This window comes from Phalangium opilio, unplaced genomic scaffold (genome assembly GCF_054372755.1).
Source record: "Phalangium opilio isolate 3A_F unplaced genomic scaffold, DU_Popi_V2 ptg000082l_1, whole genome shotgun sequence".
Classification (NCBI taxonomy): Eukaryota; Metazoa; Arthropoda; class Arachnida; order Opiliones; family Phalangiidae; genus Phalangium; species Phalangium opilio.
In genome coordinates, this window is record NW_028324189.1 from 4,704,735 (window position 1) to 4,730,026 (window position 25,292).

General features: G+C 39.5%; 7 protein-coding genes across 10 annotated transcripts; 3 read left to right on the forward strand and 4 right to left on the reverse strand.

Moving 5' to 3' along the window:
* The first annotated feature begins 747 nt into the window (after positions 1-747).
* LOC149651073 (sterol carrier protein 2-like) lies at positions 748-2,530 on the forward strand. Its single transcript, XM_089847848.1, has 2 exons — positions 748-972; positions 1,057-2,530. Exon 2 carries the CDS (start codon positions 1,085-1,087, stop codon positions 2,306-2,308), a length of 1,224 nt encoding a protein of 407 aa, XP_089703974.1. The 5' UTR covers positions 748-972; positions 1,057-1,084; the 3' UTR covers positions 2,309-2,530.
* Dhps (Deoxyhypusine synthase) lies at positions 2,525-6,457 on the reverse strand. Its single transcript, XM_089847849.1, has 8 exons — positions 6,302-6,457; positions 5,823-6,017; positions 5,136-5,519; positions 4,982-5,068; positions 3,583-3,688; positions 3,399-3,502; positions 3,196-3,321; positions 2,525-2,950 (listed from the first exon to the last, which is right to left on the reverse strand). Exons 1-8 carry the CDS (start codon positions 6,350-6,352, stop codon positions 2,870-2,872), a joined length of 1,134 nt encoding a protein of 377 aa, XP_089703975.1. The 5' UTR covers positions 6,353-6,457; the 3' UTR covers positions 2,525-2,869.
* Positions 6,458-6,681: 224 nt separating this feature from the next.
* Tim23 (translocase of inner mitochondrial membrane 23) lies at positions 6,682-8,068 on the forward strand. The gene is made up of 7 exons (XM_089847864.1): positions 6,682-6,842; positions 7,032-7,108; positions 7,172-7,265; positions 7,338-7,425; positions 7,485-7,543; positions 7,615-7,725; positions 7,802-8,068. Exons 1-7 carry the CDS (start codon positions 6,782-6,784, stop codon positions 7,915-7,917), a joined length of 606 nt encoding a protein of 201 aa, XP_089703990.1. The 5' UTR covers positions 6,682-6,781; the 3' UTR covers positions 7,918-8,068.
* A 2,035-nt stretch (positions 8,069-10,103) lies between these two features.
* On the reverse strand, positions 10,104-16,758 carry LOC149651076 (coiled-coil domain-containing protein 6-like). Of its 4 annotated transcripts, none has more exons than XM_089847860.1 (7): positions 16,147-16,758; positions 15,932-16,081; positions 15,333-15,565; positions 15,077-15,234; positions 14,745-15,008; positions 11,276-11,466; positions 10,104-11,181 (listed from the first exon to the last, which is right to left on the reverse strand). In XM_089847860.1, exons 1-7 carry the CDS (start codon positions 16,369-16,371, stop codon positions 11,026-11,028), a joined length of 1,377 nt encoding a protein of 458 aa, XP_089703986.1. In that variant the 5' UTR covers positions 16,372-16,758; the 3' UTR covers positions 10,104-11,025. The 4 variants fall into 4 exon arrangements, with proteins under 4 accessions (XP_089703986.1, XP_089703985.1, XP_089703983.1 ...); XM_089847859.1 differs by having other exon boundaries at positions 15,327-15,565; XM_089847857.1 differs by having other exon boundaries at positions 15,333-15,586.
* A 204-nt stretch (positions 16,759-16,962) lies between these two features.
* Positions 16,963-20,588, forward strand: PIG-S (phosphatidylinositol glycan anchor biosynthesis class S). Its single transcript, XM_089847855.1, has 11 exons — positions 16,963-17,328; positions 17,932-18,074; positions 18,149-18,344; positions 18,407-18,556; positions 18,630-18,739; positions 19,136-19,256; positions 19,336-19,397; positions 19,470-19,584; positions 19,670-19,929; positions 19,990-20,046; positions 20,104-20,588. The coding sequence occupies exons 1-11, from the start codon at positions 17,268-17,270 to the stop codon at positions 20,497-20,499; spliced, it is 1,671 nt and encodes a 556-aa protein (XP_089703981.1). The 5' UTR covers positions 16,963-17,267; the 3' UTR covers positions 20,500-20,588.
* Positions 19,657-23,725, reverse strand: LOC149651078 (dynein regulatory complex subunit 2-like). The gene is made up of 8 exons (XM_089847861.1): positions 22,551-23,725; positions 22,235-22,487; positions 21,947-22,170; positions 21,656-21,853; positions 21,503-21,580; positions 21,303-21,443; positions 21,094-21,246; positions 19,657-21,020 (listed from the first exon to the last, which is right to left on the reverse strand). Exons 1-8 carry the CDS (start codon positions 22,620-22,622, stop codon positions 20,826-20,828), a joined length of 1,314 nt encoding a protein of 437 aa, XP_089703987.1. The 5' UTR covers positions 22,623-23,725; the 3' UTR covers positions 19,657-20,825.
* A 387-nt stretch (positions 23,726-24,112) lies between these two features.
* His2Av (Histone H2A variant) lies at positions 24,113-25,207 on the reverse strand. The gene is made up of 5 exons (XM_089847865.1): positions 25,052-25,207; positions 24,903-24,980; positions 24,680-24,793; positions 24,490-24,619; positions 24,113-24,421 (listed from the first exon to the last, which is right to left on the reverse strand). Exons 1-5 carry the CDS (start codon positions 25,052-25,054, stop codon positions 24,360-24,362), a joined length of 387 nt encoding a protein of 128 aa, XP_089703991.1. The 5' UTR covers positions 25,055-25,207; the 3' UTR covers positions 24,113-24,359.
* Between the last annotated feature and the right edge of the window lie 85 nt (positions 25,208-25,292).

Here is a 25,292-nt window from a genome sequence, read left to right on the forward strand (position 1 = left end):
CCTAGGAAAAAAAAAACAATGCGTAAAAGTTCTAAACCCATCTGTCCTTCGAAAGGGGTCCAATGAAACATCAGAACTAAGCAAAAGCCCGAGAATAATAAAAAAAAATACTAAAAACGAGGGCTAATACCAACCCACCCCTCTCACTAGCTTCAAACGGTTATTCTAAAAATATTCAAGGATATTTATCCTTTTACAGCTTAAACCAGGAATTAATACGCAAATAGCAACAAATATTTTTGGAGTTTAATTTTGAAGTAACGCTTTCAAAAATAAATTTAGTTCATCGACCTAAAAAAAATTTAACATGTGGTGTTAGGGTTCGTGGTGGTTATTAGAGTATAGGAAGTAGGAACCATCTAGCTCTATGCAAGGATCATCCTAGCTCTATGGTTGGATCGCATAGCACATAACAACATAAGAAACACACATTACACACTGACAAAAAATTTCCAACAGTTTGTTTGGAAATTACATAAACATGCGCGAAGACCGCGCCGCTATAGTTTTTTTTTTTTTTTTTTTTTTACAATTTTTGAAATAGAGTAAATTTCGCGCCATATACCTTACGTCACAATGAAGGTAGCGCAGAGGAACGGGAATATTTCTATCCCCTCTTTTCACGCAGGATGAGGAGGGGGCAGAAAAAGAAGGGGGTAAAGTTAAACTTTGAGAATAACAAAAAAATGAAATAACAAATTCCTTCTATACCCCTTGAGCGTTTCCGAAAATACCATACCCAAGAAGCGCGAGCGATAAAAAAACCGGTTTTCTTATAATCTTCGTATCTTCCAAGTCACTCAAAGGCTATAATTATATTATTTTTCCCCAAGAAACCGGTTTTATTTATTGGTAGGAAAGCGATGGTAGGTCTTTTGGGATTCCCTATTATAATCTCGTCGTAGAAAAACATCAGCAGATCAGACTCAGAGAAAGGAAAGTACGCGAGCAACTAAACAAAGCAAGAACCAAGTACGATCTATTTGTAATTAAATTAAATTAAATTAAATTAAATATTATTTATTAATTAATTATTGAAAATTATTAATTTTGTAGGTGAAATAAAAAAAAACTAGTTGGCAAAATGACGAATAGGAGAGTGTTTGTTGTTGGTGTAGGAATGACGAAATTTGAAAAACCTGGGACAAACAAGAAAGATTACCCCGTCATGGTGAAAGAAGCTGTACAGGAAGCTTTAGAAGATTGCAGAATATCTTATTCTAGCGTACAACAAGCTTGCATTGGTTATGTTTACGGTGATTCGACAAGTGGACAACGCGCCATTTACGAAGTTGGAATGACTGGAATACCAGTATTGAATGTGAACAATAACTGTTCGACAGGCTCAAGCGCGCTATTTATGGCTAACTTATCAATCAAAAGTGGCCTCTACGATTGCGTACTCGCTGTTGGTTTTGAAAAGATGGATAAAGGATCCTTAACATCTAGATTCAGGGACCGCGTCAATCCAATTGATAAGCATTTAAGGGTCTTAGCGGCTACATATGGAATAGAATCAGCTCCTATGACTGCTCAAATGTTTGGAGCAGCTGGAAGAGAGCATATGGCAAAATACGGCACCACCCCTAGACATTTTGCCATGATTGCTTATAAAAACCACAAGCACTCGGTCAATAACCCAAGATCGCAACTTCAGTCTGAACACTCCATACTCGATATAGAAGCTTCCCCAATGGTCTACGCTCCATTAACCCGAATGCAATGTTGCCCAACATCAAATGGGGCAGCGGCTGCTGTTATTGTTTCGGAAGAATTTGTCAGAAGGTTTAATTTAGAACAGCAAGCGGTTGAAATTATGGGGATTGAAATGGCCACCGATGTCCCTTCAGTTTTTTCCGAAAAGAGCTGTATAAAAATGATTGGCTATGATATGACCAAAACTGCTGCTCGGAAGTTATTCTCTAATACTGGTTATAGGCCTGATCAAGTTAATGTAGTTGAACTTCACGACTGTTTTTCAACTAACGAACTGATAACTTACGAAGCTTTAGGATTATGCCCCGAAGGTCAGGGAGGGAAGTTAGTAGATAATGGTGATAATACTTATGGGGGAAAGTACGTAATAAATCCAAGTGGAGGTTTAATTTCAAAGGGACATCCTTTAGGAGCCACCGGTTTAGCTCAGTGTGCTGAACTTTGTTGGCAACTTCGTAATAAGGCAGGAAGTAGACAAGTACCCCAAGCCAAATTAGCTCTTCAACATAACATAGGGTTGGGAGGCGCCGTTGTAGTTGCCCTTTACAAAATGGGTTTTAGTCAAGAAACCCCAATTACATCTAGACTCTAAAATATCTACAATTTTAAAATTTAGGTGCTGGGGTTTTTTTTTCTTTTTTTTTTTTTTTTTTTTTTAATACCGTCATCTTTTAATTTCATATTATTGCCTGACAATTGTACTCTTTCATATGATAAACTTTTGTAATAATTTTTACGAGTGTAATAATTACATTTTTATATTAATATAATCATCTACTTAAATAAAAATAAATATTATAAACCAAAATAACAAGTTTCAAATTGTTGTTTAATTTAAGCAAAATAAAAATGAATACTTTCTTTTTTCTTATTTATTAAAATTAGGCCTAGAGGTGTGTGAGTCGTAATTAATTTTTAAGGTGTGAGTCCAAGTGAGAGTAAAGTAAAGCTGGACTCGCGGTGTCCAACAGGTTTTCCTATACTAAAGCAAGCGCGTGATCGAGTAGGCTATGTTGGCTCGCACAACGGGAACAAAGACTCCAAGTCCTCCGCACATGCGCATTGCGCAGCCAGTAGTACTCGCAAAGGCTTAATGAAAATGTATAATATTTTTTTTTCTTATTTATTAATATACAACAAAAAAAGGGTTATTTTATTTCTCTAAACCATGATGCCATCGAGCAAATGTTTCAGCTACTAATAATGGAAAAATTATTGTTGCTTCTCCACATATCTAAAACCAAATATTTCTAGGTCAAAGGCCAAATATTTAAAATTTTAAAGGGGCTCACCAGCGCTGTTGGGGGGGGGGGGGGGAGACCGCCCTTAGTTCCGGGGGAAACCACCCAGCTCTTTGACCATAAGGAATGGCGCCACCGTCGCGGTGGGAGGGTAAGCAATATGCTAACCAACAGTTCGACCCCCCCTTCCCCCCAACAGCTCCGGCCAGCCCCTTTAAGCTTATGTTTGTTCTGGTACCTTAACGGGGGTTGCTTCAATTTTAATTTTACCCCATGATACGGCTTCATCTGGACTAGCACCAGAATCACTACCATCAAAGTCCGAAGCGGTATTAATGTATACCGAAAAATCAGCACCATTTCTCTAAAATTTGAATGATATCACTAGCTGTTTCTAAACTTTTCTAAAACTTTCAAGGATGTCTGGTCAAAATGTCTTACAAATAAATTTGCATTGCATATATGATGTTTTATAACACCACCTCCCAAAATTATCATTCCCGACTTTAATGCTTTAATTGCGATAGTGTTTAATCTTCTAATATCTAAACAAATTAATATTAATATTAATGATAATTGTTTTTATCAAGAAATTAAGAAGTCGACCCAAACATTTTGCATTTACCAGATGCAATATCCAAAACAAAACCCGGATTTCTAAAGCTTTGGAAATATATTTGATCACCAATTGCACCATCGGTTAGTGCTGGTGAAAATACAGGAATTTTATTCTATAGAAAGGTACAGAATTAATAGGTGTTTATTATTATTTATTTTTTTTTTTCAAGGAAATGTTTAGGTAAAATAACATTATAGCTTAAAAGAACGGTCTTTTTCTAAATGTAAAAGGAAAAATATTAATAATAATAATTGATCTCATATTACAAAATAATTCGCATTTAATAAGTCTTAAAAATGAGGACTACTGCGCCGCCATTTTGTTTAGTGGCGTCTGCCCACTGCCCTTACGTGAATCAGAGAGAATTTAGAAGGGGAGTGGAAGGGGTGGTTTGGAATGTAGCGCAACGTCGTCTGCTAAACGTTATCTAGGCAGGTCGATTTCCGGTATGATGCGTTTGTAACAGAGAGATTTTAGAACACGTGACCGGAAACTCGCCTACCCCAAAAAGCTCAACGCGACATCTTGTTTGAGCGTCATCACGTTTAATAGAATCAAAGGGGGGCCTTCCACTCCCCTTCTAAATTCTCTCTGCGTGAATGGTTGAATTCTCACAGGCTGAGATTGAGAGAGGTAAGGGCAGGATCGGAAATAAGAAAAGTTATGAGACATTTCAAACAGGCTAGGAAATAAGACAGGTTTACAGGTCAAAAACCAGTTTATTAATAGCTTGGACCACTTTTTTTATTCAAAACGTGAGGGTCACTGGTCCCAATGACTAGTTTAATAATTCCTACTTTTATTAAAAATTGATATGGGGACCTCTTTAATTATTTTCATTTGAACATAAATTTCGACTCCATGAGTCCAGTTGTGTATACAACCCTAAGCCGAGAGAGATTTTTTTAGAAGAGAGAACAACCACAAGTCCTGTGACCAGTAGAAAAATAAATTGGGGAAGGGTCACTGGTCCCGGGACCAGTTTCATATTTAAGACATCAGGGGTCACTGGTCCGGAGGACTAGTTCAGAAATAAACCTTATTTCCAAGCCTGATTTTAAAATTTTATTGGACACTGCTTATTTCCAGCCCTGTTTATAGGTTTAAGGTAGTACATAGCCCACTCGATCACGCACGAGAGGTTATATTTAGCAGACGTCACTAGGGTAGAGCATAGCCCACTCGATCACGCACGCGAGGTTATTTATAGCAGACGTCACTGAACAAAATGGCGGCGCAGTAGTCCTCGTTTTTAAAACTAATTAAATGTTAATTAATTTGTAATAAGAGATCATTTATTTATTTTAATATTTTTCCTTTTAAATTTAAAAAAAGGCAGTTCTTTTAAGGTATAATGTTAATCTACCCAAACTTTTCCTTTAATATAAAAAACACCCATGTTTACTTTAGCTGCCCAATACAAGAAAGAGCTGGGATTGTTTATTTTTTCACCTAATCGCGTTATAACTTTAGATGGTGTCCATAATATGTTCTAAACAAAGTATATTAAGGATTACCCATGAAACAAACCATATTAAATAGAATAGTTGAAGTTCTACCTTGGATTTTTGCTCTTCTAAAATCTCATCCAAAATTGGACCAATAAAGTTCTCCAAAGCGCAATAGTTATTATTAGGGACTAATAAATTTCCAATACGGTTAACACCTTGTTTTCTTAAGGTGCTACCTTGTAAATTAAATTCTCCTAAATAAGTTGGTGCTAAGCACTTCATCAGATCCTCTTCAATTCCTCCCCCAGTTGTAACGATACAATCAACCATTTTGTGCTCTACTAAAAATCTAACCGTGTCTCTAACACCGCAAGATGACATATTTGATGTAAACCCTAAAAATATGGTACAGCTATTCTTCCTTTGAATAAATTCATCATCTTCAAACTCATCCTTGTCATCATTGGCTAATGGCACCTTCCTAGCATCAATCTGCGTTGAATTTTTTCTACTAAATCATCAAATCACCTAAGAATCAGGCTGGGAAATAAGGATATTTTTTAAACTAGTCCTTTGGACCAGTGACCCCCTAGTGTCTGAAATAATTTACTGGTCTCCGGACTGGTCCCAGCCTTTGCTCTCCAATAGATTTGCAATTAATAAACTGGTCCCGAGGACCAGTAACCCCCACTTCTTGAATTAAAAAACTAGTCCAAGCAATTAATAAACTGGTTTTGGACCAGAGGAAGTGTGCTATTTCCCAGCCTGCTAAGAATACCCTTAACAAACGTGTACCATCTTCCAGACTTGATCAATTGCTTTGTAAAGATTAGTGGCTTGGAAACCAGTAGTTCGGAATGATTTAAATAATTCATGGTAATTAACACCATTGTTAAAGTCATAGCCTTTTACTTCCGGTTGATTTGATAAATCAATTTGAGTAACTACTTTGAGAGCTTCCAATGCAATACTAGGCGCTTGACTAGGACCCTATTTCAAAATTATAAGTAAAAACCGCTAAGAATTGTAAATACATTTTTTTGTGCTGACTTAAAACTCTCTAACTATAATGTTAAATTAACTATAACACAGACGTCATGCCGCGCCTTGCCTGCCATTTAAATAACAAGCCAAGGCTTAACAATAACGAAAAAAATTGTTACCCATAGGCTACAGGGTATGAATAACTGATATTTCTACTTGTTTTATAATTGACTTTTTACGATATTTGATCAAATAATAAGCCGAATAATTTCGTAATAACAAAATATTACCTCATCTTGCTCCATTACACCGGTTTTTTCAAACTTTTCACGATAAGACATAAGAGTTCTTTCAAATTGCTGTGATTTGATTGGATGAAAATACTTAAGAAAAGCAGACGCTATTTTCTTTTTATTTAATGCGGACACGAACTCTGAATTACATCCTCTAATAGCGTTTTCCTTTGGGTCCTCGCGGAGCGCTCCCATGGAGGAATAAAACTAGGAGATCCTATTCTTCAAAAACAGTCTTTAACGAAGCTGGAAACTACTACTACCATTTTTATTGCTCCTTGGGAGCGCTCCGCGAGGACCCAAAGAAAAACGCTATAATACTATTCCATGGTAGAGAATTGCGCCAATGGCCATGCTGCAAGAGTAAGCGAGTAAGCAGACGGCCTTTTATTTCATATTCCCGTTCTTGCTGCTAGACTCCAAAGAAAAATGAAATATTAATTATTTTTATTGGAAAGTAGTATTTTTAAAAATTAAATGGATCGGCAGTCAGGAGGATTAGTGTATTCGCCATCTGACTCTAGTTTACAATTCCCATGTAAGTTTTCCTAAGAATTGCACTCAAAGAGTTAAATAGTGGGACCGTGCTTTATTAAGCCTTGGCCAAAATGGCATCATCGTATAGAGTAATGACAGCCTCCACCTTTGACTTTATTAAGCTCTATGGGGAAATAACGTGGGATGCCTTTAGTCTAATTTGATTGCGTAATACAATGTGATATTTCAGATTCACCTTCAGTACCTAAAGGTAATTTCACACCCGTTTCACCATATTTAAATTTTGATCCAGCTTACATAAATCAGGTCAGTGCAAAAATCTACCTGTTCTTAAAGAAATTTGGGCCTCTGTAAAATATTTCTCTTTAGAATGACCCTGAGTGGATATTTCCTGAGGGTGCCTCTAGGCAAAGAGGCAGATTTGAGCTAGCTTTTTCCCAAATAGGGGGTTCCGTTATGATTGGTAGGTTTGAACTTTGAACTTTATTTGTTAACATGTCAGGGAAGTGTTAGGTACCAATAATTAACATTAAAGGTGCTGCTGCTGGGGGTATAAATGGGTTTTATACTGGCCTAAAAGAAACTACTATCGCTGGTCATACGGGCAGTGTTAGACGAACACAGTAAGATACATATATTGAATATAATTAAAAATATGTTTTAATTAAAAATTTTATGAAAGAATGCTCAATTACATAACAAAAAGAGGAGCTGGTGTTGCAAATACATTGGGTGTAGTTGGTTAGTAATACATTTAACTTATTTAAGAGGATATTAAGTTTATTTAAATTAAATTTAAACAACATTTGCAGCTGTTATGTATAGTGGGTTCGGAGTAATTCTTTCGTGGCTTAGAGGTACAGATGATGAATTAAACACTTTAGTTGCAGGAACAGCTACAGGAATGCTTTTTAAATCCACAGGTACTTTAATTGAATTCTTGTGGGTCATTTAATTAATACTTAAGGTCATTTAAAATAATATTTAATTGCATTTTAGCTGGATTAAGAAGAGTAGGAGTCGGAGGTCTAACTGGGCTTAGTTTGGCCGCTGTTTATTGCATGTGGTCTAGCAGTGATAGGCTAAAAGCAATTATGAATTCTCGTCAAAGATAAAAATAATAGAGATCTACAATTCTACACTACCTTAGAAGACTTAAAAAAATAACAAAAAACTAATTTGGATTTGGATTTGTAGAAATTTTAATTAAAACAGATGTAATATTGTTTAAAAAAAAATTAAAAAGATTTTTTTTGTCCCCATGCATTTTGTGAAATCTGAATTTATTTATTTATTACAAATATAGTTACAATTATTTTGAAGGAAAGTAATTGAAAAACGAACTAAAATAATAATAAACAAACAGAAACTGAGGTTTCTTAGAAAGATAAGCCTTCTCTTACATCATTAACTAGAAGAGTCAAAAAAAAAACAGTAACATCATGGATTAACTAACACTAGGGATTGTTATTCGTTCCCCCAAAAAGATAAAGTATGCATGTTCCAAACGCCCCCTAGCAGTAGCTACTATCCCTAACCCTAACCGGAAGTTATAAGAAAATTGGACCAAATATCACATGTCCTATGACGTCAAAATTAAAATCCCGCCTAAAATTGCCATTGGGCGCCGCCATCTTTAAAATCCTCAAAAACGATTTATTTTGCCTAGAGATGGCGCTATATCTACATGCATGTTCCAAACGCCCCCTAGCAGTAGCTACTATCCCTAACCGGAAGTTATAAGAAAATTGGACCAAATATCACGTGTCCTATGATGTCAAAATTAAAATCCCGCCTAAAATTGCCATTGGGCGCCGCCATCTTTAAAATCCTCAAAAACTATTTATTTTGCCTAGAGATGGCGCTATAGAGCTATTTCAGAGGGGGTAATGGCAACGTCACCAATGCTATTTGCCCATAGAAAAAACCCTCACAAAATGTCCGCCCTACACTCAAAGGCAGACCCAATTTTCGTAGCAGACGAAATTCTTCCCCCACTGAAATAGCTCTATATCTACATCCGTTTTGGTCCAATAAATTGGGGGAATGAAGAGGGGAATCAAGGAATAATTCGGAACATGTAGTTGGCGATAGTAATACATGGGAAACACAGTTAGTGAACAATCCCTAGCGTTAGTTAATCCATGGTAACATCTGACCATTAGAAGATGTTAAATCACCATGTTATGTTACACCATATACATTTTCTTTTTCCTACATCTTAAATCTTGAACAAAATATTTGATGAAATCGCAGTTTGTTTTTTTAAGATGCGGAAAGTTCTTGAATCTTGATTATATTAAATTAAGTAATTAACTTCAATTTGTTTAGAGATTTATTTAATTCTTCATGATCATCCACTATTTTTCACCCTTCCCTACCACTTTATAATTATAAACAGTTAGGGAATTAATTAATTTAATAAGGTTTAAAACTGCATGACTAAAACTATAGTTAAAAGAATTTTTAAATGACTTTTAGATTGATTAAATTTATTTTAAACACTTATATTAGAAATCAGACAAATTACTGATTGATTAAGGCACAGGAAATGTTATTTAAAAATAGATAATGAACCCTAAAAACGAGAAATGTAGATTTCAAAACGAAAAAAAAAAAACGTAGAAAAGCCGAAAAAAAGTAAAAACTCGTGAAATATTAAAAAAAAAAAAAAAAATTGAAAGACCGTGTTGATTAATTTAATTAAGTACAAAGAAATGAAAAACGAATCTAAAAGAAGTAATTAAAACCAATTATTCCCACAGAAAAACCATTTTTTCTCTTTTTGATATAAATTCTGGTTCCCCCTTTATGATTGATGGCACAAACAAGTAACTATAGAGTAATGTCAGCGCTAGGTATTGCAACGTCACTCCATAGCGTAATCTCGGTAGAGAGGGGACAAACCAGTTTATCCCTCCCTTTAGGCGCGCTTTTGTAAGAGGGAATACTGAGCGCGGATGACACTAGCTTGGAGATAGAAGGGAGTGACGTTGCTGTACGTAGAGCCGATACTACTCTCCATGCTCCGTGTCATCCCCCTAACAAGCGCGCTCAGTATTCCCTCTTACAAAAGCAAAAGCGCGCCTAAAGGGAGGGATAAACTGGTTTTTCCCCTCTCTACCGAGATTACTCTATACTTTTGTGTCAGTTCTGTTTAAAAAAGCAAAATTCAATTTATCATATTAAAAAAATTTAAAACATGTTTTTAACGGTTTTTAATAACACCATAACCAAAAAGAAAGAAAAAAATGCAAAGTCAGCTTGTTCCTTTCTTTGTTTCGAATCAAATTATAATAGATTTAATTTTAATCAATTGTTTATTCCAAATTAATTAGTTAACGCAACCCAAGAGAGAGAGAGAACACTTGCGTTCATTCTACAGAAGTTACAATAGAAAATTTAAATTTTGCAATTACAGATCTAATTTAATTAGATGAAAATCATAAGCGCAATCAAAATTTATATCAAAATACATCATTATTATTATTTTCCTTCCATAGTTCTTTCTGCAAAAACTATTAAATAAGTAAAGTAAAAGTAACGCATAAAGTCGGGAATGGGGAAATGGTTGGTTAGATCAGTAAGAGTTGTTAGTGCTTTATTTTTATTTTTTTATCGTTTCTAAGAATTACCTTACAATTATGTTATATTATTAATTAATTATTATTGACAGTTTCGCGGTTAATTTACTTTTAATTCTACTTTAATTAATTTCTTTCACGGATAATGTGAATTTAGGTTTTTATAAGTGAATTTAAAAAGATTACACCACAAATAACTTCCTTCTCCTTTCGTTAACGTTAACGTTACGTTACGTTACGTTTCTTATCCACCTCCGTTGAAATATTATCATTATGCTATTAGATTTTTAATTGGCAATCAATTACAATAAGAATAACGCTAATTGCGATTGCGTCATACTTATTTACTTCACGTCACGTGATGTCCATTGCCAACGAAAAAAAAAACAAACAGACAAACAAACGAACGAACGAACGAAACAAACAAACTGAAAAAATAATATCATGTAACCCCCAAAACAAAACATTTGTTTGTTTATCTTGAAAAAAACGGAACAACAACACAGTTTTGGATGTTAATTAATTATTTCTTTTTTTTTTCTTTTGCTAATTACGAAGTTATTATTAGCAAGTAGGAAGAATAGTTAATTAATAGATTTGGTGGTTGGGTTTTTAATTAATATTCTTAACGCAGTATTTTTAGCTCTTTTCACTCGGTTGTTGTTGTTGTTGTTGTTGAGGACTTCCAACACCGCTAAAATGAACTGGGGGTGGTGCCGCTGGTTTCACAAACCTTTCTTGATTGGCAGCTGATTTGGGTTTAGCGGAAACTACGGAAGTTCCCGGGGTTATATTCTAAAAATGATGGATTATAAGGGATATGTAACACCACCATGATTGATGTTCAATGGGAAAGTAAGTTAAGTTAAGTTAAGATAAAAGTACTTACAACAGGATAGGATACAGAAATAGCTGCAGCAGCAGCAATAGTAGTAGTTGACGAAGGTGGAGATGTTCCTGGCATATGAGTTCCCGTTACTGGAGCAGGAACGTGGTATAATTGTTGGTTGCAGTTGGGACAACGTCCCATTGGACTTGGAGGGCTGAATGTTTCTCTCAAACCACTAGAGAAACTCAAACCTGAAAAAATATAAATGTGCAATACTGAATGAGACAATTGCACTTTATTTTTGACTAGAGATGCGCGAGTCCTCATTTTTTAGGTTTAGAGTCCGAGTCCGAGGCGGGCGGTCCCAGTGCGAGGCGGGGAGGGGCGGGAGGGACGAGTCCGAGGCGGGGAGAGGCGGGAGGGACGAGTCCGAGACGGGGAGAGGCGGGAGGGACGAGTCCGAGACGGGGAGAGGCGGGAGGGACGAGTCCGAGGCGGGGAGAGGCGGGAGGGACGAGTCCGAGGCGGGGAGAGGCGGGAGGGACGAGTCCGAGACGGGGAGAGGCGGGAGGGACGAGTCCGAGACGGGGAGAGGCGGGAGGGACGAGTCCGAGACGGGGAGAGGCGGGAGGGACGAGTCCGAGACGGGGAGAGGCGGGAGGGACGAGTCCGAGACGGGGAGAGGCGGGAGGGACGAGTCCGAGACGGGGAGAGGCGGGAGGGACGAGTCCGAGACGGGGAGAGGCGGGAGGGACGAGTCCGAGGCGGGGAGAGGCGGGAGGGACGAGTCCGAGGCGGGGAGAGGCGGGAGGGACGAGTCCGAGACGGGGAGAGGCGGGAGGGACGAGTCCGAGACGGGGAGAGGCGGGAGGGACGAGTCCGAGACGGGGAGAGGCGGGAGGGACGAGTCCGAGACGGGGAGAGGCGGGAGGGACGAGTCCGAGACGGGGAGAGGCGGGAGGGACGAGTCCGAGACGGGGAGAGGCGGGAGGGACGAGTCCGAGACGGGGAGAGGCGGGAGGGACGAGTCCGAGACGGGGAGAGGCGGGAGGGACGAGTCCGAGACGGGGAGAGGCGGGAGGGACGAGTCCGAGACGGGGAGAGGCGGGAGGGACGAGTCCGAGACGGGGAGAGGCGGGAGGGACGAGTCCGAGACGGGGAGAGGCGGGAGGGACGAGTCCGAGACGGGGAGAGGCGGGAGGGACGAGTCCGAGACGGGGAGAGGCGGGAGGGACGAGTCCGAGACGGGGAGAGGCGGGAGGGACGAGTCCGAGACGGGGAGAGGCGGGAGGGACGAGTCCGAGACGGGGAGAGGCGGGAGGGACGAGTCCGAGACGGGGAGAGGCGGGAGGGACGAGTCCGAGACGGGGAGAGGCGGGAGGGACGAGTCCGAGACGGGGAGAGGCGGGAGGGACGAGTCCGAGACGGGGAGAGGCGGGAGGGACGAGTCCGAGACGGGGAGAGGCGGGAGGGACGAGTCCGAGACGGGGAGAGGCGGGAGGGACGAGTCCGAGACGGGGAGAGGCGGGAGGGACGAGTCCGAGACGGGGAGAGGCGGGAGGGACGAGTCCGAGACGGGGAGAGGCGGGAGGGACGAGTCCGAGACGGGGAGAGGCGGGAGGGACGAGTCCGAGACTTACGAGTCCGAGACGGGGAGAGGCGGGAGGGACGAGTCCGAGACTTACGAGTCCGAGACGGGGAGAGGCGGGAGGGACGAGTCCGAGACGGGGAGAGGCGGGAGGGACGAGTCCGAGACGGGGAGAGGCGGGAGGGACGAGTCCGAGACGGGGAGAGGCGGGAGGGACGAGTCCGAGACGGGGAGAGGCGGGAGGGACGAGTCCGAGGCGGGGAGAGGCGGGAGGGACGAGTCCGAGGCGGGGAGAGGCGGGAGGGACGAGTCCGAGGCGGGGAGAGGCGGGAGGGACGAGTCCGAGACGGGGAGAGGCGGGAGGGACGAGTCCGAGACGGGGAGAGGCGGGAGGGACGAGTCCGAGACGGGGAGAGGCGGGAGGGACGAGTCCGAGACGGGGAGAGGCGGGAGGGACGAGTCCGAGACGGGGAGAGGCGGGAGGGACGAGTCCGAGACGGGGAGAGGCGGGAGGGACGAGTCCGAGACGGGGAGAGGCGGGAGGGACGAGTCCGAGACGGGGAGAGGCGGGAGGGACGAGTCCGAGACGGGGAGAGGCGGGAGGGACGAGTCCGAGACGGGGAGAGGCGGGAGGGACGAGTCCGAGACGGGGAGAGGCGGGAGGGACGAGTCCGAGACGGGGAGAGGCGGGAGGGACGAGTCCGAGACGGGGAGAGGCGGGAGGGACGAGTCCGAGACGGGGAGAGGCGGGAGGGACGAGTCCGAGACGGGGAGAGGCGGGAGGGACGAGTCCGAGACGGGGAGAGGCGGGAGGGACGAGTCCGAGACGGGGAGAGGCGGGAGGGACGAGTCCGAGACGGGGAGAGGCGGGAGGGACGAGTCCGAGACTTACGAGTCCGAGACGGGGAGAGGCGGGAGGGACGAGTCCGAGACGGGGAGAGGCGGGAGGGACGAGTCCGAGACGGGGAGAGGCGGGAGGGACGAGTCCGAGACGGGGAGAGGCGGGAGGGACGAGTCCGAGACGGGGAGAGGCGGGAGGGACGAGTCCGAGACGGGGAGAGGCGGGAGGGACGAGTCCGAGACGGGGAGAGGCGGGAGGGACGAGTCCGAGACGGGGAGAGGCGGGAGGGACGAGTCCGAGACGGGGAGAGGCGGGAGGGACGAGTCCGAGACGGGGAGAGGCGGGAGGGACGAGTCCGAGACGGGGAGAGGCGGGAGGGACGAGTCCGAGACTTACGAGTCCGAGACGGGGAGAGGCGGGAGGGACGAGTCCGAGACGGGGAGAGGCGGGAGGGACGAGTCCGAGACGGGGAGAGGCGGGAGGGACGAGTCCGAGACGGGGAGAGGCGGGAGGGACGAGTCCGAGACGGGGAGAGGCGGGAGGGACGAGTCCGAGACGGGGAGAGGCGGGAGGGACGAGTCCGAGACGGGGAGAGGCGGGAGGGACGAGTCCGAGACGGGGAGAGGCGGGAGGGACGAGTCCGAGACTTACGAGTCCGAGACGGGGAGAGGCGGGAGGGACGAGTCCGAGACGGGGAGAGGCGGGAGGGACGAGTCCGAGACGGGGAGAGGCGGGAGGGACGAGTCCGAGACGGGGAGAGGCGGGAGGGACGAGTCCGAGACGGGGAGAGGCGGGAGGGACGAGTCCGAGACGGGGAGAGGCGGGAGGGACGAGTCCGAGACGGGGAGAGGCGGGAGGGACGAGTCCGAGACGGGGAGAGGCGGGCGGGCCGAGTCCGAGACGGGGAGGGAAGAAAGGGCGTTCCGAGTCCGAGACGGGGAGAGGCGGGCGTTCCGAGTCCGAGACGGGCAGAGGCGGGCGGGCCGAGTCCGAGCCCCGGAAACGCCCCCCCCCCCACCCGTTTGAGTCCAACAAAAACGAGTTTCGCGTCCGAGTCCAAGGACTCTAGTACCCGTACAGGCCAATTTGTAACCAATTACCAGGACTTAGAGGTCTAGATGAGCTTGGAGAAGGGTTATATGGAATTGGGCTTGAAACAGTTCTAGGTCTGACATTGTGACCTTGAGAAGTCATCTCATTAAAGTGCCTTTCTTCATCCATTTCTAGACTAGATTCGCTTTCAGACAAATGACGGCAAAGTGCTTCCCTACGATCCATCTCCATTTGAAGCTTACGCTGTAAGCGAATATTCTCTTCCCGTACTTGACGTTCCTCCATGGCAAATTGGGCCATTTTTTCTGAATCTAAAAGGAAGAATAAGAATAAGATGAAATTTTTTTTTTCCCCTAATAAAAATGTTAGGGTCTTATACGTTCTTGTTGCGCATTGAGCAATTGCATTTTTAATTTGGCAACTTCATTTCTCAGATGCTGAACATGCAAGGTTAAATTAGCAGCTGTATCTCCGTTATTTATGTCGCGAGGAGATGGTGGTGCTGAAACTGGTTGGTCTAATTTTTCTTGTAGCATTCTGCGGTTAAAAAAAATAGTTATTCAGATTCAGGAACGTAGTGAGAACAAATTTGAACAGTTATAAAAAGAGTTCACAAAGATAATATGTACATGAACCTTTTCTCCGCTTCTAGTTTATCCATCCTTTTCCATAACCTATTAACGAGAGCTTCTTGCTCTTGTTCCAAGGTATTTTCCAACTCTACTTTTTCCCGTCTAAGCTGCTCCAGATTGGATTGTTTGCAAAGCGTTTCAGCCTCTAATTTTTCAATCTTCCTCATTAGTTTATTCACTAAAGCTTCTTGTTCTTGCTCCAATGTTTGCTCCAGCTGCACTTTCTCTTGCCTCAGCTTAAATAAACATATTTGTTGCTTAAAAAAATTAAAGATTTATAGATTAAGGCGCCCCCGTTGACCTAAATTTCTAACGTTAACGTTTAAACCTTTTTATTTTTAATTGAACTCAAATTTCAGTTAGTTTTTTTAGGGGAAAAGGTCAACAAATATACAGAACAATTTAAAGGGGCTAACCGGCTCTGTTGGGGTGAAGTCCGCCTTTAGTTCAGGGGGAAAACACCCAGCTCTTTGGCCATAAGGAAAACGCGCCACCGTCGCTGTGGGCGGGTAAGCAATATGCTAACCAACAGTTTGACCCCCCCTTCACCCCAACAGCTCCGGCCAGCCCCTTTAAGCGCTAACCACTTATCAATAACAAACCTGATTCAACTTTCGCGAAAGATCATTTGTTAAACATTCTTCTTCTTGTTCGTAATTTAACGCTAGAGTTTCTTTTTCTTTCTTTAACGCTTGAATCTTTTTTAAAAGGGTGTTACTAATAAATTCCTCTTCCTGCTCAGCTTTTGCTTGCTAAATTAAGAGTTAATACGGATTCACAAATATTTAAAAGCCATCTTTAAATGAATTAAACTCACAATTGTCACACTAGCTTGACGGAGAGCGCGATTTTCTTCTTGCAAAGTTTTGACTCTGAGTTTATAAGTTTCAAGTTCCATTTTAAGGACACGATTCTCTTGTTGAAGAGACTCTATTCTCTTTTGAAATTGTTCTCTAGTCATTGGAGATGGTGGTATCATACAACCACCATCTACTGACCCACTGTCACTTTCACTAGCACTATCAGCCATTTTGACATCCATTTTTAAAAAATGATATACAACATACAAGTAAGGGGTTCCCCTTTTCTTTTTTAGGTATAAGGTAAAAGCCTAGGCCTATTTTTTGAAGATCCGGACTTCTAAGTAAGTCCCAGACAACACGTGCAACCCCTTTAGGAATTTAGGATAGTCCACCACTTAACTAACTTACTAATCGACCTGATTAATTAATTAAAAAAAAATAATAATTATTTCACCCTCTGTACGTCTGATTATTGTTCATAAATCTTCTGGATTTGTTCCCGAATCCATTTCCATTATTTTTCAACTTCCTGGCCTACAACTACAAGGCCGACTTTCACAATAACTTTGTTAAAAAAAAAATAACACACAAAATAGACCAAATTTTCAATGAAGCAAGCGTGATTCGTTGGTGAAGCCGCTATACGACTAGCCAATCAACGATCATCCAATTTCCGATAACCGCAAATGACCCCGTCTAGATTGTCACGTGATCTGTCAAAGGAAGAAATGGCACGAGTAGCTAAAAGTGCGCCTTTTTTTAGGAGCAATAAAATAACAATATAGTGGAAAAAGTTTGCAATAGACAAAGTAATTAGCAATATTTTGTAGTTAAAACATACACAATTTAGTAATATTTTGGAAATTTATACAGTCCATAAACCTTGGTAATAACCAAAATAGGCGCACATTTAGCCGCTCATGAAATGGCAAGCTAATTCATCTCCTGTGTTAAGGGTATACACACTCCATGGGGTCAAACCGGCTTAAGCAGTACTCAGCCTAGCTAGGTGAAAATTTAAATTCTACTACGATCAGAGCTAGAGCATCCATCGTACAGACAAATTTAAATTTAATGAATTTAATTTAATGTATATTTTATAATTAACTGTATTTTGGAGAAATAATACCTCAATATGGGAGGAGGGAAAACTGTTCCTCAAAGCTCGACTAAAGAAAATCAGTCTACAAATAGACGTAAGTCAAAATGTTATGTTGACAGTTTATGTTGGTGGCTTCACCATTCATGTATGAGTCGGTTTCATTTATCCATGAATATGGAACAAGGATTTGGGTTTTTCTTTAGAGTTACTAAGTCATTAGTGGTGAATGATTTGCCGTGCATAGCATTGACTTGTCAGTTGTCACTTGTGTCGTACTACGTCATGCAACGTCAGGCTACCTTCCACTAGTGCTAAAAAACATACCAGGAGGAGGGGCTTATATAGCTTTCATAGAGTAATATCGGTTACGGGGAGGGTGACATTAAACTCCGCCCATTCGCCATTTTGGCGGCAGAATTTAACATGAGCTCTATAGCCACCAGAAGGTGACTCCATCTGTTGGCTTGTTAATTTCATTGGCTGAAAAACCATTGACGTCTCACCCCCCTCAGCAAATATTACTCTATTCTGTTAAAAAAAACATACCATAATGGCGCTGGGGGCGGAGTTAAGCTCGAATTGCTAAGTCCCTATTGTCATAAAAATATTCATGGTTGAAATGAATATATTCAAAATTACGCCACATGTGAAAAAAATAAGCCGTAAACAATTTTTAATTTGCTATATTATTATATAGTATCTGATGCGCAATTAATATACGCGAGTTTATCATTTGCTCTAACTGTTGTTGTAATTGGCATACCATTATGGTGGAAAACAACAGAAGTTTATCGTGTACCTTTACCTTATGAACAAGTTGATGAACTTCTACTTAAAACAGTTAGTTTTAATTATCCTAAAATCATTATCAAATAAAAAAATCTCATTACAATAATTCGTATAAAACTTTGAAGATTAATCACGCAGTACCAGTCTCAATTGTGGTATTAGACCCTAGTATCGATGTACCTGACCTTTGGAAAGGTGTTTTGTCTAGTCTATCTGATGAGGATGACTCAAAAACTCCTCTTAAAGTTACATACAATGTAGTTGTCAGAGAAATTATGGATGAAGAGAAGGAAATTTACAAAAAAAGCAATTCTTTCGAAGGTTTAGTTCATTTTGAACTTTAAACCTAAACAAAAAACATTTATTTATATGAAATGGTTTAGATTTTGATGAAAAAATGAACACTTTACATAAAACTAGACCATTAGCTGTGGGAAGCGTGCATTTGTTTCTATTACCAAAAACAAATCACGTAACAAAGTCTAGAATATCTTTAGGAACTCAAAGATTCGCTGTTGTCGTTAACGAGAATGGTATTATAGACCATCTTGTATTTTCTGAATGTCGTTTCACTGGTTTTAATACCATTTTCTACTTCTTAAATAGATTTAGCCTCACTTTTAACTAGCATAGCTGTTGTTGTTAGACATAATATGGTCAAAGAGCGTCTTCTTAAAAAGATATTTGTCACGCCTCAAATAAGACCAAGAGAACAGGTTAAATATGTTGTTACTCTTAATAATACCATAAGATAATACCAAGAAGTGATATCTAGTTTATTAGGGAGAAGGTGTAAATTAGCCACATTTCCAGCTTTATCTGCAGTCCAAACGCAGGTACGGAGTTAATCTCCGCCTCTAAATTACAACCAGCATTCGATTGGTTGTTGAAAACTCACGTCAGCGCGGCGCGAATGACGAAAATTACAGTCATATTTTCCGACTGAGGAGAGGCGAAATAGCCCGGCCTCCTTTTACCTCCCCCCTTATATTTTGAAAGGTGACTGGGACTATGGCGCGCGAATACTTAGTCATCTTATACCTTCTCCCTAATAAACTAGATATCACTTCTTGATAATACCCATGAATTCTAAAGTATTTAACTGTATATAGCCGAGTAAAGAAAGTATGAGACCAATTGGTTCTGTTCCAGTATTGGATATTTTATTTAGTCTAATTGTATCTCAGCCCCATTTCACTGATGCTTCTTGGGATATGGAAGCAGCGGAAAAATGTGAATTCCTTTAATTTATGCAAGGAAAATGTTAAAAATTAATTAACACTTCATACCATCCATTGGCATTTTTATATAGTGTATTTGAAGCCATTTATTGAAAAATTACTACCACTTACGAAAGTCAATATAAAAAGCCAAGTACAACAAACATTTATTTATGTTTGCTGTAGCGTTATCCCTTATCTCTAACACTTAATTATTTTTAATTAGATTCTTTATACAATTTGCGTCAATGTTAGAACCAAATTTAACAATGAAACTCAAGATAATGCCCTTAGATTTGAACAATTACCTCTCATTATAAACCCAATTGAAGCCAAATTAGGTAATTAATATATAAATAATAAATTTTTAATCTATTTCATAAATAATTAATTTAAAGTTATTGATTTATTAAAATTAAATCAAAGGAACTCAAGTATCCGTCAATCCCACTTTAAATTTTGTCATTTACATTCCAACAATCCAACAAGAACCAACTCAAATTTACGACGAGAACGGAATAAAAGTCCAATCAAATGCTTTTCTTTCGCCTCAGTGGGGCGGATTTTTAATCTATAATTCCGGAAATATTGGCGATAAACTTGGACAAAAAATAGAAATTGACATGGAAAGAGCCATGTCTGTCTTTATAGCTCAACTTAGATTGCTTATTGGACTTCCGGAAGCAGTAATAATTAATTAAATCGAATTTAAAATTAATTGCAAAGTAAAACTATAAATTTTTAAGGTGAAATACGATGATTCTTTGATACACGTTATGACTGATCCTATGGGTGTGGATTTGGTTCGTATTTAAATTAAAAATTAAGCTCTGATTAATTTCAGTAATTGTGTTTTGTAGGAAATGGATTATCTTATTCGTAAAAGAACTCAAGAACAATTATCCTCTGCTATATCGTCTTTAACCTCGTTAAGTCAATTATTGGCTACAATTAGCAATATTGTAATTACAGATGAAATTGGTAACAAAATCATAGTCGCCGTTAATGCTATTGAAAGAAGTCTAAATAATTTGAAGACTGGTCAGCTTTATAAGGCGTTTGAAGACGCGAAAGAGGCCTATTTAAATTCGGAACAAGCATTTTTTGATCCTTCTCTATTGGCAATGTTGTATTTTCCAAATGATCAAAAATACGCTGTCTACATTCCATTATTTCTACCCGTTAGTCTTCCCGTTGTTATGTCTTTTATGCAGTTTTGGAATTATTTTCGAAAAAGCAAGGACAAAATGGATTAGATACTTTTGTTTTTACAACGATATATTTATTTAAGGCCTACAAAAATTATTAGAATAAAGAAAACGTTATGATTGATAATGTATTAAAATTTGTGCTATTAATAAAAACTGTAGGGAATTCGGCTATTTTAAATAAAGTATAAACACGTGGCCGCTTCAAAGGCATAGTTAACTCAGTTGAGTCAACGTGGCCGCTTCAAAGGCTTAGTGAACTCGAGTCAACGTGGCCGCTTCAAAGGCTTAGTTAACAAGAGTCAACGTGGCCGCTTCAAAGGCTTAGTGAACTCGAGTCAACGTGGCCGCTTCAAAGGCTTAGTGAACTCGAGTCAACGTGGCACATTTTTTGCATAAATATTCGGTACACCATCATCCAAACCGTATATCGTCTTTTTCAGCTCCAATTGGAGCTCTTCATTCTTTATTGTCAGTAGCTGTATATCATTTTCCAACTTTTTGTTACGGAGTACATTTAAATTATAATTATTCCAAAAATTTTCCAATAAAGTTAATCGCACTTCATCCTAATATTGAAATAAAAATACAAACATAAGTAAATTCTATTTACTTCATCTAAAAGGTTAATAGCTTAATTACTGTTTCAAAAAACGTCATGGCATCAAGAACTTTATGGTAATCTTTAACATTTTCCAAAGCCACGTTTTCGAGATTTTCATCGTCGTCTAGTAAAGAAAGGTTTGTTCTTTCAAGTCGTTCGCATTGCGAATGCATCTTCATTATTGAGTTTCCCTTAAAATACGGTTTAGTTTAATTTATAATAATTATAATTAAGTTTTTCATTATACCATATCGCAAATTTCACGTAAGACTTCAATAGAATGTTCGGATTCAACAGCTAACTTCTTTAGTGTATTTTGTTGATCCGTTTTAGTCTTTTTCAACAGTGATTTTAATTTCTTTGCGTAACATACAAGTTTTTCTTTTTCCTTTAAAGTTAACACTTAATATTTAATATCTCGAATGCATATATCGACATTGTTATTACATTTTTGAAAATTTCAACATTTTCTTCGTAGCTGACGCGAGTTTCAGTTATGTTTTGTTGTAGTGTAGCAATTGTAATCTGTTTCGCGTAAATTTGGTAAATTCAATTGGTCGCCTTATTTACATTTACAAACCATATATATACCATACATACATTAAGATTTTCAATTGTTAATCGTTGTTCTTGAATATCTTGCAAACATTTTTCATTTCTGTCTTTCATGCGTTCGTATACCTCCCTGCTATCTTTTGTATTATTCAAATACTGTTGTAATGAAGTTTGCAATTCCGTCCAAGTTTCATTTAATTTTCTTTCCATATCATTACACATTGCGAATTTATCCTTTCGGTCCTGCATAAAATGAACGAAACTATTAAAATATCTCTAAGGACATTATTATTCATACCATAAGTTTATAAGATATGTTCCATAAGTATCTATTACCATGGCCATTAAGTCTTCCTCCATTTGCATGTATCTCGAAACAATTTCCGTTTCTCTTTGCAAGTGATTTTCCTCTAAATCCAACCTAATTTGATTAATTAAATCCAAACTTTCCGTTTGCGTGTTCTCTAAATTCTCCAATTGATTAGCGAATTTCTTTTTCATTAACTCTAATTTTAGTTTGAAATCTCTTTGATTCAAATTGGCCCTGTGCGCTTTGGAATCTAAAAGTTTATCAAACATTTAATTTCAATTTAAAAAAAAATAACCACGTCATTTAATCAGAACCTATTAATTTATCCATGTTAATTAAATGTTGTCGAGTGACCAAACTGTGTTGTCTATCGGCTTCTTCATGTTCGCGCTGCAATATTTCGATCATGACATCTTTATGTTTTAAAACTTGACAAAAGCATTTGTTCATTTCCTCTATTTCTCTTTGAAATTCTTTTGATTTTGATTTTCTTAAAATTTCTCTCCATTTTTGATTGACTTTTAGTTCGTTTAGTTTCGTGTAATGACGTTCTTTGTTCGATTTATGCTGAAAGTTGAGATAAGTTACTAGCTATATACGTTCTTATTTCTCTTAAACTTTCTCTTATACCTTTATATAAGCTTTCACTAATTCCTGTTTGTGTTTCCGAGTATCTTCATCTAGTAATCTTGTTCGATTCATTTTGTATAAGAAATAAATTTTAGGGCTTCAATGTATAATGCAACACGTCTATTGATTTTTCTCTCGAAATCGGACGCTCAAAATAATCCGTGATTCCATGGTTACCTTGATGAATGAATGCATTGCATATACATGTGTACTTACTACTATAGTATTGATTTTTATACGCAACAACTAGGAAGGATTACGCGAGTAATTGTATGTGCATATAAGTCTGACGCAATATTAATAACGCATGACAATGCACTTAAAATTTTAATAGTAATACAATTCGAAAAACAGTGTTTTCTTCTTAAAGTAATGGCACCGCATTTTATCTTCATGTGGAGTTTAATACAGTCAAAGGCGTAACGCTGTCAGTACTCTATTAAATTTGTTTTTCGCGCACTTTTTTCACATTTCTTTGTAGTACAGCATACACATGTGTACTTACTACTATACTATTGATTTTTATACGCAACAACTAGGAAGGATTACGCGAGTAATTGTATGTGCATATAAGTCTGACGCAATATTTATAAGGCGTGACAATGCACTTGAAATTTTATTTTTCCTTCGTAAATACGTAAATAGTAATACAATTCGAAAAACAGTGTTTTCTTCTTAAAGTAATGGCACCACATTTTATCTTCACGGAGCCTCCGAAATGAACTAGGCCCATGCGTGTCGCGAAGCGAGAATATTTTTTTAACCAATTTAGTTCGCCGTGGTTTTACGCTTGGGGGCGCTTATAGTACCGTAAAATAAACAAAGTTCAACCCCGTGACCCTGTCGACTGCTTAAGTATTTGGGCCAAGGTCGCGGATTGTAAGTATACGTTTTTATAACTCATACTTAATTATTTTAATTGAAATAATTTATTTTGTTGTCATCAATACCATCTAACCGAAAGATTCAGTAAAAAGTGAATAGCCCCAAAAACATTTACGTTAATTTTAGGATGAAACTTTTCTCTATCATAAAAATTTTATGACTGACCCCCAAAATATCAACGATAATTTAAGGAAGACCCCTGTCAACACGGAAAAATAAGCGCCATCTATGGTGAAAATATTTTTCCTAACAAACTGGATATTTCCCCACAAAAAATTTGACATGCATGGGCCTAGTTCATCCCGGAGGCTCCGATCTTCATATAGAGTCTAATACAGTCAAAGGCGTAGCACTGTCAGTACTCCATTAAATTTGTTTTTGGCGCACGTTTTTCACATTTCTTTGCAGTTTCCGAGATCAAACCTTAATCCTACCTTATTAAAAATTTATAATTAGTCTATTTTTAGCCTATTAATATTTTAATTAACTTAATGGCTCATATTTAAATTTAATTTTGGCGGGTTTAGCAGTGCCCCCTACACTACTTTAGGGGCGTTGATAGCAGGGGGGGGAAGTAGGCGGAAAATTTGAAAGAAAAATCAGGTTTTTTTAGACTTTTCACTTCTATTATTCATATCCCATAAAAAATTTAATATTCATAAGTGAAATGAAAATAATTTCATTGGTAAAAAGTTTATTTATTGATTTTTGACAAAAGCCTATGTTACATAAATGAGAATGACAACTTTTTATAACATGTTTATGAAATGCCAGACTGAACTGCAGTCAACAGGATGAAAAAATGTTTGTTTGTTTTTTTTTGTTGTTGTTGTTGTTGTGTATACAAAAGCGGAATAAAACGAATAGTTAATAAGTGAAACTAGGAATGGTAATACAAAGATTATCCAAATATTCTTTTTAGCACTACGGAGTTTTCTGAGAACCTTTCTTTCCAATTAGAGATTTGTGAATGTGAGGGATGACACCTAGAAATATAAGGGAAAATATAAGAATTAGAGATCCAAAAGAAAACTCCTATGTATTTTTAACGTACCGCCTCCGGCAATTGTTGCTTTGATTAAAGAATCGAGCTCTTCGTCACCACGAATGGCTAATTGCAAATGCCTAGGTGTAATTCTCTTTACTTTCAAATCCTTACTAGCATTTCCAGCTAATTCCAGTACCTGAACAGTGGTTTAGAATATTAAGACAAAGTTGCACTGTCATTTAATCGTAATACTCACTTCTGCTGTTAAGTATTCTAAAATAGCGGCACTGTAAACAGCTGCTGTTGCACCAACTCTTCCATGGCTCGTGGTTCGGTTCTTCAGATGACGATGTATACGACCAACTGGGAACTACATGCCAACAAACATTAAGTGTCATCATGTTAATTTTAAAACATTCCGATGGCAATTTATGAAAATAAAAATAGGCGGGCAAAAATTAGCCAAGGCTTAACATTACCTGAAGGCCAGCTCGTGCCGATCGAGATACCGCTTTAGCTTTCGCCTTTCCAGAATCTTTTCCCGCTTTTCCACCAGCCTATTAATGTAAATTATTAGTTAAAACACAAATTAATTAAATTAACACGATCAAACCAGTCCGATACTTGCCATTTATACACGAGGTGTTAAACGCAATTTGCTTAGCTAGTGCACACTGACTACTGTAAATGCTAGTAGCCTAACGTTTCCGCGGGGAAGGAAATTGCGCCAAATTCACAACGGTAAAGAGAGCGTCGGGATAAGTTTTGTACCTCGTGATCTGATTCGACCAATCAAACGGCGAAGTTCAAATTTGCCAAAGTTTTTCTTTTTTATATTTGCATATTTGTATTGGTAAACCTACATGACG